This window comes from Harmonia axyridis, chromosome 6 (assembly GCF_914767665.1).
Source record: "Harmonia axyridis chromosome 6, icHarAxyr1.1, whole genome shotgun sequence".
NCBI lineage: Eukaryota > Metazoa > Arthropoda > Insecta > Coleoptera > Coccinellidae > Harmonia > Harmonia axyridis.
This window is the reverse complement of record NC_059506.1, coordinates 17,523,931-17,541,120: the sequence shown is the minus strand read 5'-3', so window position 1 is coordinate 17,541,120 and position 17,190 is coordinate 17,523,931. Positions and strand designations below refer to the sequence as shown.

The following is a 17,190-nucleotide window of genomic DNA, read 5'->3' as shown; positions in this document are numbered from 1 at the left end:
ACATGTACGAAACACCTCGTGGTACAACTTATACCAGTGGCCCCGAAGACGATTTTCGTTCATCATAAAGATGTCAGCGAGATCACCACCAATAAAATTGTTTAAGATACGATAAGTCACAATCAAGTTACCCGGACACAACAGCCATGAAAACTACTCTACTATTACTACTACTACTGTAGTTTCTCCTCGTAAGATGGTCGAACTCGCCCAAAAGGAATTCTGGTTGCAGAGCGCTGTATTCTCTCCAAACGTTGCTGATCACCAGGGCCGGCATGTTCGAGAATTGGTCGGATGTATGTTATATAAAGCTGCCTGCAAGTTACAATCGAACATCTGGGAAACACCCGCCGTATCAGGTACAACATCTTACTAGCTCTAGAGACTAAATTACCCACATGGGCAGACCAGGAGAGATCCTCCGTAATGACATCAAGGTCATTATGCTGCGTGCATGACTCCAGAACACGGCCATCAAAAAAGTACTGATGCCTCGGGTTGTATCTACCAAGTTGAAGGACCTTGCATTTAGCCACGTTTAGAGGGAGGAGCCATCCAACAGGTCATCAGGTAAGCGCGAATCATAAAATAATTTGATATCGTCTGCGTATTGAGTTCAGAATGCCGAAAGTAAATGTGGGAGATTTGAAACGTAAAGCAGAAAAAGAAGCGGACCCAAAACAGAGCCCTGAGGGACTCCACTAATAACCGCCCTGATATCCGAAAAAAAATCACCCACTCTAACCGAAAAATACCTGCCAGTGATGAACGAACGGAGCCAAGCCAAAAAACAGCCTCTAATGCTCCAGTTTGTAGAGAAGGGGCTTGAAAGGAACTCGGGAGAAGTCCACATAGATAACATCCACTGGTATACCACAGTCAAGAGGCTTGGTCCAGTTTTGAAGGCACTGCAGGAGGCATGTGACGACCGAACGCCCAGGCAGGAAATCATGCTGGCACTCAGAAATTATGATGTTCTCAGTCAAAAAATTGAGCAATTTATTACAAACAACTCTCTCAGCAATCTTGGATATTAGAGGAAGGAGACTAATGGGCGGTAATTGCTCGGGCATAGTTTGTCCCCCTTGTCGAAAATAGGAGTTTATCTTGATATCTTCCTAGCAGATGGTAATTGACATGAGCTGAAGGATAATCTTATTAAGACAGTAATCGGCAGTGTTTTGAATATATTTATAATTTTTTTCCGGGTTATTGGGTTGGGCAAGAGATTCATGAAAAAACTTTTTTGCGTTCTTAATTTTTTTGCCAAGTGCATTTGAGAAGTTGCGATGAACACGATAGTCCATCTCAGACCCACTACGAAGATATTGCTGCCATCTTCTTCTTCCGACGCTGCATGGTGATGCTCTCATCAGTCAACCAAGGCTTGGATGACACGGAACTGACCAACATTCTACTGGTAAATCGAGCTACAGATTCCTCTAGATACGTGCAAAAACGTCCCCAAGCACCATCAATATTCCTATTACTCAACAGTCAGTATTAGAAAGGTAAAAGTTGAGGGAATCATAATCAATAATAGAGATCATCTTCTTAGTGATTTTTGGTACGGAAAGGGAGTTAACTGTAGAGTAAACTAAATCATCACTTGGTCCGATCGACCCAGAAGGCCCAAATACTCAACGTCGGAAACTACACCTTTTTCAGTTGTAATTCAGAAAATCAAAGTTCAATTTCAGAAACAGGAACATGTATTTCAGAATAGGAATATGTAATTCAGAAAAGAGAAATTGAATTTCAGAATAGTTAATTTAATTTCAGAAAAACGAAATTGAAATTCAGATTAGGAAGTTGGATTTCAGATGAACAAAGTTGTAGTTCAGAATAGTGAATTGAAATTCAGAAAAGGAAAATTGTATTTCAGAAGTTATCAATTCAATTTCAGAAAATGTAATATGTAATTCAGAACAGTATCCAAATACCTTTTGGACCTTGCAGTTTTAAAGTTCCAAAGGAACTTTTTGGAATGATTCATTCCCGGAAGATTCCTCCAGAGTGCTTCTCTTTCAGTTTCTTCCTTCTCCAGAAACTCTTTCTTATAGGTGCATTTGACTATACCACAGAAAGGTTCTAGGCCAGTAAGTGGCGTTTGAGCTCCTTTTCTGGCTAGTGTGTTAGTCTCTTCGTTTCCTTTGAAATTCTGAATTACAATTTCTTATTTCTGAATTACAATTTCCTTTTTCTGAATTAAAATTTCCTATTTCTGAATTTCAAATCACCAAATCTGAATTCCAATTTATATTTTCTGAAATCAAATTTACCCTTTCTGAATTACATATCACTATTCTGAAATTCAAATTACCGTTTCTGAATATAAAGTTCTTATTATGAATTACAATTTCCATCTTCTGAAATTCAATTTACTATTCTGAATTACAATCACCATATTCTGAAATTCAATTTACTTTTCTGAATTACATTTTACGTCTTTTGAATTACAATTGAAAAAGGTGTAGATCCGGGTCACTCGTCAACATGAGATCTAGGATTGATGGGTTTTGGCCATGACGAGTCTGGTTGGCTTTTCAATCACCTGGTGGGACCAGATTCGTCCAGCGTTCCGACAAAGCGTCCAGCAACGGTGTTCAGAGGCGGGGATGAAGTTATTGGCCATCCTATTTCTCTAAAGTTGAAGTATCCCGCAATAAAAACATCAGGGTAAGTTTCAGATAGAGAACGAATATGATCCAGAAGTAACTCATCAGATGGGGATGGGTGAGGTCTGTAAACGCAAATGAGAGTCGAATAGGAGGACGAAGACTGATAAACAAGTTGTCAATACGTGGAATGTTGGATGATAACACTCGGATATCATAGGATTCAGTGATTTTGTCACAAACATACACGCCGACATTGAGGGAAGTGTCGCAACGGAACAGAGTGAAACCTTTTACAGAGTACAGCTGGTCCGAGAGACCAGCGTGCAACCACGTTTCGGTTAAGCAAATAATATCTGGATGCAACTGATCGACATCGATCGAAATTTGTTTTTTAAAGATCGAGCGTTAGTATAAAGGACCGTCCATTGCTGCAGAGGACAAGAAGTTAATTTTTTTAAGGAGAAGCAATCATCTTATCTACCACCCTTGGGACACCTTTGATATATTCAATAGTTAAATGATCTTCACCATTCGACGTCTTAACTCCTCTCGTGCTTGTTTAAAACAGTTTGCCTGAGTTGGGGTGATATCATCTGAAAGCTTGATGTTTCATAGGGCTGGGGATGATGACAAGTTGGTTTTATTCTGTAGGATCTTACGGACGAAATAAATAAAGCTAGAAAAAGTGATGGCCAGGGGTCTAGGAGTGTGAACCGAGACGAGAGTGAAGCACAACGTACTGGGAGAAAGACGGCAAAACGTGGTCAATAATTTGCTTCACAATGGAGCTATCAGATGAGCCATTATTGAATTTGAAATTATATAATTTTTTTCCAACGAGCAATATGGACACTTTCAGTCTTTTAAAAAATATATTTGATCAAATGTTGGGTATTGCACTGCATCCAATGGAATAGAAAAAAGTTTAAGTTTAGCATATTCAAAAAATCAAAAATTATTGTCATATTCAGGAGGAAAAGACATTTTCAACAACATATCGCCCGACCCATCTTCCCTATTCAAAGGGATATGGTGATAGTTTTTATGTAAAAAGTCCTCAACTACAAAATTGACAGGTCCGAGCGATTTTCCAAAATCTTAATTTTTTTAACCAGAAATACTTTAATTTTCTCTTTAATGCGACACCGTGTATACATGATGGGATTTATTAATCAGATATCATATATTCAGGAGAAAAAGAACTTTTCAATAACATATGGTACTCATCTTGCCTATTGAAATTAAAGGGGTTAATTTAGGGTTGCCACCATAGACCTAATATCAAATATTAGGTCTATGGTTGCCACACAAAGGGATGAAATGATGGCTTTTATTACCTATAATTTTTTTCAAAAAACAAAAGACCTCTATTTCCTTTTCAATGTGACACCGTGTTTATATCTATCTATATACAGTCGTCTCCAAAAATGCATGAATGACTACTGCTTGGAAGCTTCTAACTTATGTTAGTTCTTTGCTAATTTTTTAAAATTCTTGCTTTGATAAATTCTGACATATCTCAAATTGCGCTTGACTCACTCTAAAGTATAACAATGCTGTAATGAGTTCATTACAGCACTGGTTTTAGAACTGTAATGAACTCATTATGATACTGAAATAGAGAAACACATATATCTATGTGTCCTCAAAGATTTACGAATGACGACCTCTCTAAATTATTTCTTTTTGAATTTTCAAATTATGTTTTACCTCAGTTTGCACATTCAAAGAAGAGTTTTGTCTAATCTTTCGAAATTTTGAGCATTATTCTCATCTAGTGACTAAAGTTTTATGTGGGTCCGTTTAGTTTAGGCACTACTACTTCTTGAAAATTTTGAAACTCAAAAAAAATACTAATATTATTGGAAATAATGAACCAATATTATCTACTTCACTATAAGTATAAGTAAATAAAAATATGAAAAGGTTTGATACAATTTATATACAATACAAGAGAAATATATACAATTTATAACAACAATCTTCATAAAATACCCCAAGCTTCTTCAAATGTTGAGCATATCATTGAACATGATGAATAATCAGTTAAAGGATAATTGCTGAGAGAATAATTTTCATTAACATACTTTAATTTTTCTTGTGATCCTAAGACAATTACAATTGGATTTTCACCCTCAGGAACTAGCTCTTTTGTATTTTTCATCAGTTCGAATTCTGGTGATACTCCTATTTTCCTAGCCTCCCTAGGAAGATGTGCCTCTATGTCATTTTTTATGACTTTAATTAGTTTATGTCCATTTTCATCTTTTATGGACATCTTATGCAGAAGTTGCACTGAAATGAAATAATATAATACTTATGAACGACTTGTACACTACCTTTCTAGGTTTTTCAGTGCAGATTCATTTTGATTCTGTGTGGGAAATCACTTGATTGCTTCTTCCAATTTTCGGAAGAAACCTAATTATGGCAATTTATAATTAACTTACAGATTTTTTCACAAAAAAAATGTATAGTTTTTGGTTCATATCACTTTGGAAACTGAAAGGTTTTTCAATCTTTTTGCAATTATTTCAATGATGAATTCCATAATTTTCAGATTCTGATGAAGAAATAGGTGTTCCCTTCTCCCCTACATACAACCTAATTACAGTTTAAAAAAAAATAAAACTTCTCGCGTATTTCAATTTGAAAATTCAGAATATCAATAAATGGAAATATTACCAAATAAGAAAGCAATAAATGACAATTGAGTGAAATCAATGTTATAGAATCGGTAATTTCATTATAATGAAAAATATTTTGAAATCATCATTGAAATCGTATATTTGAAAAATATTTAAATTGAAAGAATCGATCAAGCGATTTCTGAACATAATCAAAATGAATCTAGTGAAAAAGGTAGTGTACACCGCAGTATAGAAACCGTGCAGTAGTACCACTTCAAGGATTTTTTGTACATTTGTCGAACACGTGCAGCAGAAAAATTGAACAAGATCACAAAAATGGCCGATTTGCTTTGGCAAGTCCTTGTTCTGTTTAAAAGTAAACATTCATTTGTTAATTGTGAATTTCTAAGATTTCAATTAGTTATTGATTTATTCAAAATGGTAAATCAATGCAGCGTATTAAATTGTCGAAACTTAGTTCCCTTAAATTGTAGTAAGAAAACTAGAACAGAAGAACTAGAAGTGATCCTGAGTGAGGAGAAAGAACTAAGTAATTTGGCTAAGTCAATTTTTTTAATCGACCTGAAAAAAAGGGAAGAATCTCAATTCCACTGATTTTTTTTTTAATCATTCCTCAGAACTCCAATATACAATGAACCGATTTCGGAACTTTATACATATTCTTGGAACTTGGTTTCCGAGGATATTTACGGAAATCCATGAAAATTGGAATATTACTTTTTTTGGTAGATGTCAGCTAAGGTTAACCAAATTACAATAATTATCGAGTTCTACTTCTGTATTATTGTTAGGCAACAAACCAAAAAAAAAACCTTAATTGTATGTTATTATATGTTAATTTTCAGTACATTCTTCATGACAAAATTTTGAAATCGGTTCTGCTTTTTAGTTAGAAAGCTTTCATAGGGAATTGGTATTCATAATATGGAATTATTATAGGAATGCAATTACTTGACAAGAATTCATTCAATATTAGTTACAAGCCAAATGGAAATGATGAAAGTTTCATTGTTTTATCAAATTGTCACACATTTGTATGACAGTTATGCAGGGGTCTCTGCTGACTTGGGAGTGCCGTAACACCATAAAGCAACTGGCCAGAGGAAATAAGGTGACTCTACTATGGGTACCAGGGCACTGTGGGGTTGAAGGAAATGAGAGAGCGGACGAGCTTGCAAAAAGTGCATCTAGGTTAAGACCTGCTGGACCTGAGCCTTTCTGTGGGATAGGAAAAGACCAATACAAAGCTGCGGTCCAGCTATGGGAGTTGAACAGTAGGACAATCCACTGGACTAACACTCCTAGACTTGCTCAGGCAAAGAAATTCGTGAAGATTTCACCTACTTACACCAGAAAACTCCTGAAGCTGTCACGAGCGGAGCTTCGGGTGATGGTGGGTCTGTTGACGGGGCACTGTCGGTACAAACATCATTTGTACCGTATGGGTAAGTCAGCAGACGAGATTTGCAGGCTCTGTGGATCGGAAGTAGAAACTTCTGAACACTTGATATGCAAGTGTCCAGAGCTGGCTGGCCTAAGAACCATTCACATGGGCAAGCCGGTCCTGGATACCAGAGAGGTAATGGCCAAGGCCCCTAGGGAGGTTGTCAATTTTATTAACGTCGTTGACGACCTCCCTGGGTTTCTATGAATGAGTAGGGTAGTGAACAAAAGATCTGCATGGTCGCAGTTCCCGGAAGGCTCACCGAAGCAAAACGACCCCAGTTCAAATAATAATAATAATAATAATGACAGTTATGAAATACATCCTTAATTTTAGTGTCACTATAATAAATATACTAACCATTGGTACATAAATTTTAAAAATACTGAAAAAACGATATCCAAACCCCCACTCTCCTTATTAAAATCTTAAGATATCTACTAAAATTCTGATATACTTTTGAATTCCCGCTCAAATGAATGAATATTCTAATGGCTTCCTCCTGCTCATGGAAGAATGGACGAATTCTCGATTGGAACAAACTTTCTGTTCATTTTATCAAAAGTATTACTACTGACTGTTTCTATACTGTGGTGTACACCCTCAGTGGAAGAAAATAACTTCTTTTGGTTTCACTTTGAAATTTATCATTTATAAAATATGCATTGATATTGGATGAAGGAATAAAACCCTTACCCATCAATCCAGCGAATCTCTTGAAGGTTCTTGGTATCCTCGTTTCTGGGTTAAATTCAATGAGTATATTATTTATAGTTCTTACGTATACTTGAAGCATACTAGCTCTATTTAAAGGACTATCAAATAATGTTAATAAACAAAGATGTGTTATATCCGGTCTGCAAGATTCTGGATCTCTTCCATTCTTTTCAAGTATGTTTGAGTGATCACAGGGGTTCAAAAGTTGAAATTTCTCGCCGACCTATTAAAAATTGTAGAAAAAAAGGGTTGATTATAAAAAACTATGAAATTATAGAAAAAAAATGTGGACTTACTTTAACGGTCTCCAAATGTGCGTTTTCCAATATTACTATCACGCGTTTCTCCATTGTTTCAGTTCCTACGTTTTTCAACATTTTGAACGAAATACTTCTAATGTTTTTAAGATTAACTTCTCAGACAGGCTCTTCTACAAAAATCGTCCCTTTATTTGAAACGTCCTGAATAATATGTTTTTATGTTTTTAAGGTTAATGTAAATAGTCAATCTACTTATATATGGCGGTGTGCGTATATTTAGTATTCTGTGGTGCGTACTGCGTATCAGAGTCACTCCTACACAGCATCTGAAAATAAGAATGCAGCGCCAAGGTGAGCAGACGCAGAACTATAAATGTTGACATTGGAGTGTTTTGTTGTATTAGTTGTGTGTGTATTTGCGTTATTAAAATTTAATTTTACAATAAATATAAAAACTTTTCAGACTTCTATAGTGAACAAGTGTGTTACTGTGTATATAATATTTTCATTTTAGGTAAAGGCGGTAGGTATCATCATTTGTTTCAGTTCAGTCTAGTGATATTGAAAGTTATGCAAGGATTGAAGACTTCGAAAAATGACGAGTAACAATCGTGTGCATATAATATGTGAACGATTCAATCAACATTATTATACTACAGGATTCTAAAAGTACCTTTTTTAGGTCCAAATGGCAAGACTGAGTTTAATAGAATACTTGGGGTATCTTAAAGGCACAAACACTTCTAGAAGTGTTTATAAAGGTGACGAAGTTTTAAATGCTGGTCACATAATAAAAATGTTACATGTTATTTGCATGACTAATAAACTTTAGTTGAAAGGTTTTTTACTCATCCGAATTGATCATTTCACGTTACCCTTCAATTATACAGTCCCAACAAAATATTACAAATGCTAATGTATTGAATATTTTTAGGAATACTTCAGAAAGTCACCTATCCATTTTTATTTATTTATTGAAAGATTTTAGTTATTCTAAGGACTTTTGAGTTGATTTTATTTTCAATAACTGATATACAATATTGAAAATGAATTCTGAAGGTATGGATTTAAAATTTACTGCACGAAATTCACGAATTCAATGCTGGGTAGTTGGTTGTTACAATTCTTTTCACAATACAGAATACACTATAAAATATTGTTCTTTTTCGAAAAAGTGGCTAGAGAAATGAATAATAGAAGTTGAAGAAGAAAGAAAGGAATTCTCATGTCAAACCGATCCAAGTGATTTGGAAGATTATATCTTTTCATTTGAGAGTAATTTCATGGATCATGTTATAGAGGGAATTTGAGATGTGACAACTGAGATAACTCAGTGCCAGACGATAAATAAATATGTAAAATCAGTGCAATATTTAAATTCATTCTGGACAGTCCTACTATTACACAATCAAGGCTTAGAAAATGATATTTCTAATTGCAATATTTCGTTTCACTGCGACCTAATGGTCTATTGTGCCCCCCATCAGAGCTATTCTCTCCATAATGTGATCTACAGCTCGCCTTCCAGTTCCAGAGTTCTGATGAACTCCAATATCTAGGATGGCTTCAAGGAGGCTAATTCCTCACTACTACAAGTTTCCTGTCCAAAGCAGGTTTTGCATTGGCTAGCGATGGCGAGGCATTCCGTCACCAGGTGATCCGGAGTTTCTTCCTCCTCCCCACAGAATCTGCACTCGTCATTTTCTGTTAGACCCATTCTCATGAGGTGTTTCCTAAGGCGACAATGCCCTGTGAGAAATCCAGTGAGGCGAAAGTCAGGGGAAGGCAACGCGAGGGCTCGACGCCCTGTTTACTGGAACAGTACAAATACGCACTGGTACGCTTCGAAGCTGTACCGTGGAGCTCCGAACGATGGCTGGAAAGCAATTTTTGACAGTTTGGTTTTGGTGCGTTTCCGCCATAGCGAGGGCGTGAGGCTTTAGTGCGCCGAGCCCTGACTCGCACCTGACTGGAAAGCACTTAATGACAACTGCCAAGAAGAGTGGGTGCGTGTGGGGGGAATTTTCAAAATTGTTTTACTTTTTAACAAACACATGCATCGATTAATTCAAATCAAATTATCTCGAAAGCGGCTGCTTGTACCGACTTCTGATAAGCATACCTTTATCACGTGAAAATGATAAAGGAATCGATTTTTCTTCTAGAAAATTTGATATATACATGTACGACAAAGTTGTGATTTCCCAAGAAAGATAAAAATCTGTAGGTGACGCCCCTACATTTGAGGCCAAACCTTAGTTTTGCCTTAAGTTCAAATTTGATCTTGATCAAATTCGAATTTCCCATAATGAGAAATCCCCAAATACCATTTTCGTTGAAATATCGACATTATTCACGAAAAAGCAAAATAAAAGTAAATTTTTAACATCCTCTATCTCAATATTGAAGGCCTTGCGGACCCATGCTTATATGAACTTTTCACCTTATAAATAACAGAGGAATCGTAAAGAAAATTGGATAAGGGTCAAAATCACCTGAAAATCAACTTTGAATGACATTGTATGATATATCGTTGAATTCAGCGTTAAAAGTTATTTTGAAAAATGTAGTAAAATATACAGGTCCGCATTGAAAAAAATGAGGTTGAGGGTGACCCAGAGAGTACGAAACGTTGGATACGTAATCTGATTACGTCAAATTGTGGATAATTTACTGTCGAATAAAAAATTCCTGTAACATTTTTTGATAATATTTGAAATAAAGTGGGGAAAAAAGGAAAATCAAAATGACATAATTTACTTTTCTTATGATATCTCAATAACCGGCCATGATAATCTCGATTTGTTTGAACTGCTTGATAATGCTTCTATGCATGCACCTTTTTCTCCATTTGACTGACCTCCTAACTCTCATGGTTTAAAAGTTGCCAATACAATCCCATCAAAAAAGTGGCCACCCTGTATATATAGAGAGGAAACACACTCATCTCTGACGCCCAAAAGTAGGTCATCTTGAGTACTATACGCATAATCAGACGGTTTCTACATTACGCTCGATTTTTGCCTTGGCTACTGGACTGGCTTAATCTCGAATACCCTGAATGGTGGTTATAACAATAAAAAAATATATATGTATAATCTATATCCATTTTACCTTCGAGTGTTTGGAGTTTTCAGTTCTTTCAAATATACAATGCCTGTTACTTATGAGTAAATTTGGATATCTACGAAGATACATAACCAAAAATAACATTTGGTTAAGGGCTAATTTTTTAGGAACGAGGGATGAGAAAGCATAGATAATATTTTTAAATTTAGGGCAAATTGAATTTTTTATTATACATATATTCATTATTTCAATTTTGACTCTTAGTCAAAATATGAAACTATACATATTTTCACATTGGTCTTAATATCACATAAGTGGTACTCAAGTTTCTTCATATTGAAATAAACAGTTATCATATGAATTTAAACAGTATTTTCCACAATTGGCAACATAATAACACAAATGTTATTATTGTTCCTTTTGATTTGAATGAATGCTATCTATATGACTTTTAAGACGTCTTTTAATGTTTGTAGCGTAGTCACATATGTGACATTTATGTTTTTTAATATTCAAATGAATCGAATCAATATGACATTTCAGTTCAAACTTTCTATTAGAAGAAAAATCACATAAATGGCACTTATGTTGCTTTAAATTCAAATGGACAGAATTCACATGTCTTTCAAGATGACTTTTTTTATTAGCTGCAAAATCACATAAGTCACATTGAAATTTTTTCAACTTCAAATGGACAGATTCTATATGACTTTTGAGATGGCTTTCAAAGCTTGTAGCAAAGGTACATATGTGACACTTATGCTCCTTCTGCAAATTTAAATGAACATAATCAATATGATTTCTAAGATGACCTTTAGAGTTAGAAGTAAAATCACATGAAGAACATTTATGCTGCCTTAGGTTCAAATGGACAGAATCAATATGGCTTTTTACATGCGATTTGCTGTTGGAAGCATAATCACATAAGTGGCACTTATGCTCCTTGACATTGAAATGAATAGATTTTATATGAATTTTTAGACCACTTTTAACATTAGCAGCATAGTCACATAAGTAACACTTATATTCTTTGAGATTCGCATGAACACAATCTATATGGGTTTTGAGATCTGTTTTGATGTTAGTGGAATAGTCACAAGAATGACACTTATGGTTTTTCAATTTCAAATGAATAGAATCTACATGGTTTTGGAGAGTTTTTTTCAAATTTGCAGCGTAATCACAAAAGTGACATTTATGTTCTTTCAAATTTAAATGAATACATTTATTATGTTTCTTAAGATCACATTTGTAATTTGTAGCATAGTCGCATAAATGACATATATATTTTTTTAATTTCAAATGATTAGATTCCACATGGGTTTTGAGATTTCTTTTCAAATTTGTAGCATAATCACATAAGTGACATTTATGCTCTTTCAAATTTAAATGAATACATTTATTGTGTTTCTTGAGATCACTTATGAAATTTGAAGCATAGTCACACAATGGACATTTATAGTGTTTTACATTCAAATGTACAGAATTTATATGCTTGTCAAGATAGTGTTTGCTTTTGGTAATATAGTCACATGTGTGACATTTATGTTTTTTCTTGAGATTATTTTCCATAACTGATTTACTTGGAACATCTATGTCATTTTCCAAGTTATAGGATTCCAATGCATATTCTGAATTACATTCATTTTCAGTTAAAATATCTATTTCTTGTTTACCAATTTGTTCTATTTCATCAATTCTTTCATAAAAAATTCCTTTTGTATCCAAAAACTGTTCGGAAATATCAATATCTTCAGTCTTTATCTTAATTTTATCATCATTTGTGGCACTGAAAATTAACAAAAATAATTAGCAGAAAATTTCAACTCAATTGTTCATTGCATTTTAATTCCATTGAATCATGAATATGATCATTAATTAGTCATTTTATATTTTTTGAATTTTGAGACGGGGATGGTCTCAAAAGATAAGATTCGAGGACTCATTGATGACAATTGACAAATCCTTGGTAGAAATTAATTGGGTCCGTCCGTAAACAATATTACTGTAAAATGGAAAAACCTAAACTCTTCAGGAATCATTGCTATAGATTGGTAAAATTAGCGAATAAATTAATAATGAATTTCACAGCTTACTGACTGAACTTTTATGAAAATTTGGATTTTCTTAAGGATTTCTAAAGAATGGTTTGCCATTTTTTCTTTTTATATTCCTAAACTGCACCGACAAAGAAAATGCAGCAAGTATAGTGCAGTGTAGCGCACACTACACTCTGCATTTGACCTTATGTTGAGTTTTGTTTAATCAGAATTATGTTTCACTTCCATTTTTCAACAACACTTTAATGAGCTTACTCATCTTCAGAGAACTCAGATTAGCTTCAATTTGAATTATTAAATTGCTCATTTAATCATAATATTTTTCTAATAAATATAATCGTTTGCACTGCTATAAAATAACTTATAGGTCAGTAGGTGTTGATCTCTGTGAAATTTAATTGAATGAATTTCATTGCATAAAGAAGAATTTAAATATGAATTATTATGATAATTATTTTATAGTGAATCTTTGTTGAATAATTTGGTAACATATAAGTGTAAAATAAAAAGAAATTCAATACAGCCTACATACTGAAACTGATTTGAAGATGTTTATTAAAATTCATATCTTTTCTGTGATAATACGCGTCAAATGTAAATTTAGTTTGACCGACATTAGTTATTATTTTTTATAAATGAATATTGTTCAATCAAAATTTTGATTTATTATGGTTTATTAAGCAATTTATCACAGGAATTTGGACAGAAATAATAAATAATCAACTATGATTTTGCCAATTATTTATGGTTTATGCCCCATATTTCGGTCAGGGGTAATGTTATTTCAATTGATTATTTGCGTTTAGAATAACACTCACCATTCGTTGGAATATATTACAGCTTCTTTATCAAACCTTTGTTTTAAATTATCCATTTTTGTTTTCAATTAATTCGAGACTAGTAATACTGGAATTGGATTGGAATTATTGATGTTTTTAGTAGTCTATTAGTCTATTCTATGAATAGAACTACTAACCATAGAACTACTAATGCAGTGTCAAAGAGAATTATTTTTGTAGTCTATGGTTAATATCTATACTAGCAGCGCTATTAAGATTGCTGGCAGAACTATATAAAAGAAATTGTTTCATTATTTAAGATAACAAACGACTATTCAGTATTCGTGTTAATTTTTTGATTTTAGAAAAGAAAATGATAGTACCTACAAGGAATAATTTTTTTATTCCGTTGAATGACTTCAATGAAAAAAATCTCTTTATTGATGCAATTCTCATTAAATTGAAACAATTGGACTTACTAGTCTAAGAGATAATTTTCTCCTGAAAAACAAACGTCTAAAATTAGATGTAATAAATCAAAACCAGAACACTGGAATAGCGATTTGGCTATACCAGAATATTATTCATACCCATTCGTTTAAATTTTTATTGAATTACCTATAAAGTCTATTTTTTTGACCCCCAAAATTTGATTTTTACTGGGTGTAATCAACCTACAGCAAGACTTCAAAATATCAAATTTCAGAATATCAGGATTCTCGCCAAGACATTTTTCAATTGAAATAAACTATGATTCAATAAGTCAAGAGTACCTGAATTTTTTTTTTGCGTTTCCCCCCCAAAAAGAAAAAACTATCTACACCCTTATCAATTCAAGTAATCAAATCGTAGTCCCTTACTTTAGGGTTGAAAAATGTACTGTAATACATTTTGCTTTTTTTCAGTAATGGTGGATGTAACAAACAAGTTTACTTATAGTCGGTTATTTCTCCTGTTAGTAAAGAAATATGTTAAATATTTAGGTGAATACAGAATTACTTTGTTAGTAGTTTCATGATATTTTTCTGTTGAACAAGGTAAGGCTCCATAGACTTAGGATAATAAGTCTATGTAAGGCTCACAACATTTTTAGTATTTCAGAATCAGAATGTAATATAATTTCGGTGTCGTTTTTATAAGGTCAAGTCTTTATGTAGCGCAATTTATGGAAAAGAATGGAAATATACCCAATCCCGACTTCATGTTGCCTGAATTTTTGAACAAAATCTAATCAGTATTCCAAGACATCTTACAGGTTATCTAAGATATCTATCATTTCTTCTATTTTCTCAAGTTTCCGTATACATCTTGTAGGTAAGCCCATATATATATAGGCATCGGAAATAAGATAATAATTAAATCGCAGTTAAATATATTCTGAAGGAATCTCCAATAATAGAGATTTCCAGTAAGAATTTGAAATTCATAGCATCTTCCAAAATAATGTATAAGAAATAAACAATGCATAACGTAAAGCTGAATCATAATTATATCTGGTAGAAGCTACAAAAGCTACTTGAAATCACAGAAAATGAACTCTAATTTCTTCACGACATTCTTGATCACGAATTTAAATGAACGCTCGTGATTTTATAAATTTTGAATCATCCAATTCCGACAAGACAAAAAGAAAAATATTATTTTATGACTATGATTTGAACGTATCATAGAATTTGTATGATGACTGCTGCGTTGACATACTGACATAAGTAAACGGTGACGTTAGTTTTCGAGATAATTGACGAAGCATATGCATTTATCTGCGTATTTTTTACTGATTGTGAAGTGTCATTTTTTCGTGTGCTGTGACTGTTAAAAAAAAACGATTTTCAATTGAGTGAATTGATACAATCTATTAGTTCCACAAAAGTTTACAAATAAACAATAAGATCGAAAAGGGACATAACCTATATATATTTTCATCATCAGGTGATCTCCACTTACGTCTGCGCGTCTCATAACCCGCCAAGATGAAAATTGAAGTTTGTATATCATGCACTCACTCAGTTTATGTTTACCGGCTGGTTAGGTTATTCGGTTTAGAGTCATGCCGTCTGAGAAAATAGAAAGAAGTTCGAACCTTATGCTGAAACAGTTCAAAACCATGGAAGTTGACATACCCCAAAACAATTCCCAAGCGGAATTACTTCATTCCAGTGGTGACAATACTCGGAATACGGATAAATCTGCCGAAGTTTATGTTAAAACTTTCAAAGATGTTACTACACGTGAATGGATTGCTATTTTTATTTTGTGTTTCGTCAATTTGATCAATTACATGGATAGGTTCACTATTGCAGGTTAGTCTATGAGTATAATAATATAATAATAAATATAAAACACTGTGCTTTTTCTATCTTCTAAAAAAATTCTCTACTATGTCGTGGAAGAACAGGTAGAATTTGTTAATTTGTTCCAATATTTTATTTTCTGGAACTTATTCCTTTTGAATAATATGATATAATAATATTTTTTCAAGAATTTGTACATTTGACAACTACTTTGTTGATCTTAAAATTGAGTTTGTTATGTTTCATGACATAAGTAGGAATTTATTTACGGATTTAAAAAACAATTACTAACTCATAAGTATAATGCTGGACCTTATCAGGATCAAATTGAAAAAAAAAGTGATATATGTATTCTTTGGGATGTCTTACCGAGTGTCTTACCTTCTGCTACTTATGCAATATCTCAAAATGTGAAAATTGATTCAATTAAAGTAATAGGTTCTCCGGTGTAATAATTCAATTATTCAAATTCATGATATAGTTATAGTATTTACCATTTTTGAAAACTGTTAAGTTTTCTTCTTCCGAATTCCGAAATTTGTAGTATTCCAGTGTCGCATCATAATCTACGACCTTAAACCTCTGAAGATGCCTTACGCAGTTTCAGGTGAAAGGTGAAATGTCTAAACTCTAAAAAACCTCAGTAATATAAATAATCCAAAGCCAAATTACAATCTACGACCGAGAAACCTCTGAAGATGCTTACCGTACTCCGCAATTATAGGCGAAACGTCAGGTAAAAATCTATTAGACCAGGGTCAGATAGCACGGAATTTTCAAGTTGTAGTTGAAATGTCAAAACCGTAAAAACTTGGGTATTATAAATAACAATATCTCTGGTGTATTTTAATTATTTAACTAACTCAATCGGGCTCAAACGCATTCTGAAAATTTAAAGTCGAAATTAACTTAAACTTTATTACATACCTATATTGTTTTTTAATTAGCGTCAATTTTTTAAAAACCTAATAGGAAAAGTTAATAATCCATTATCGGTTAACAAAACTTGTTAAGATATTCAGTTCAAACATTAGGTGAATTATGTATGCAGAAAACATTTATTCATCCCTTTCTTTACGTAAGTATATGCTATTTTGAAGTATTTGGACCAATTGTTTTTTATTTAGGTAGATATGAAGGAAATATTTTGACGAGTTCATAAGTATTTCATGATCCGTCAAATAATTAAACATTTCAAATAACTACCATGTCTACATCTAGTATCTATCCACAGGTGAAATTATTAGCGTTTCAATGGAGGTTTCAATAAAAAACTTGTTTAGATTGTTGTATGTAAT

At 33.3% G+C, this 17,190-nt stretch overlaps 3 protein-coding genes across 6 annotated transcripts in view; 1 reads left to right on the top strand and 2 right to left on the bottom strand.

Annotated features, from left to right (window-relative positions):
* Positions 1-4,544: 4,544 nt before the first annotated feature.
* Positions 4,545-7,968, bottom strand: LOC123682895 (ribosomal RNA small subunit methyltransferase NEP1-like). The gene is made up of 3 exons (XM_045621709.1): positions 7,730-7,968; positions 7,413-7,656; positions 4,545-4,916 (listed from the first exon to the last, which is right to left on the bottom strand). Exons 1-3 carry the CDS (start codon positions 7,808-7,810, stop codon positions 4,606-4,608), a joined length of 636 nt encoding a protein of 211 aa, XP_045477665.1. The 5' UTR covers positions 7,811-7,968; the 3' UTR covers positions 4,545-4,605.
* Positions 7,969-10,898: 2,930 nt separating this feature from the next.
* Positions 10,899-13,798, bottom strand: LOC123682894 (zinc finger protein 64-like). The gene is made up of 2 exons (XM_045621708.1): positions 13,641-13,798; positions 10,899-12,551 (listed from the first exon to the last, which is right to left on the bottom strand). The coding sequence occupies exons 1-2, from the start codon at positions 13,694-13,696 to the stop codon at positions 11,171-11,173; spliced, it is 1,437 nt and encodes a 478-aa protein (XP_045477664.1). The 5' UTR covers positions 13,697-13,798; the 3' UTR covers positions 10,899-11,170.
* Positions 13,799-15,304: 1,506 nt separating this feature from the next.
* The window catches only part of LOC123682893 (protein spinster), a 103,738-nt gene continuing 101,852 nt past the window's right edge, over positions 15,305-17,190 (top strand). For 2 of the 4 annotated variants that reach the window (XM_045621707.1, XM_045621705.1), the window contains exon 1: positions 15,305-15,901. In XM_045621707.1, the coding sequence (XP_045477663.1) occupies positions 15,649-15,901 (253 nt within the window). In that variant the 5' untranslated portion in view covers positions 15,305-15,648. The remainder of the gene's footprint in view (positions 15,902-17,190) is intronic. The other 2 variants (XM_045621706.1, XM_045621704.1) reach the window with 1 other exon arrangement.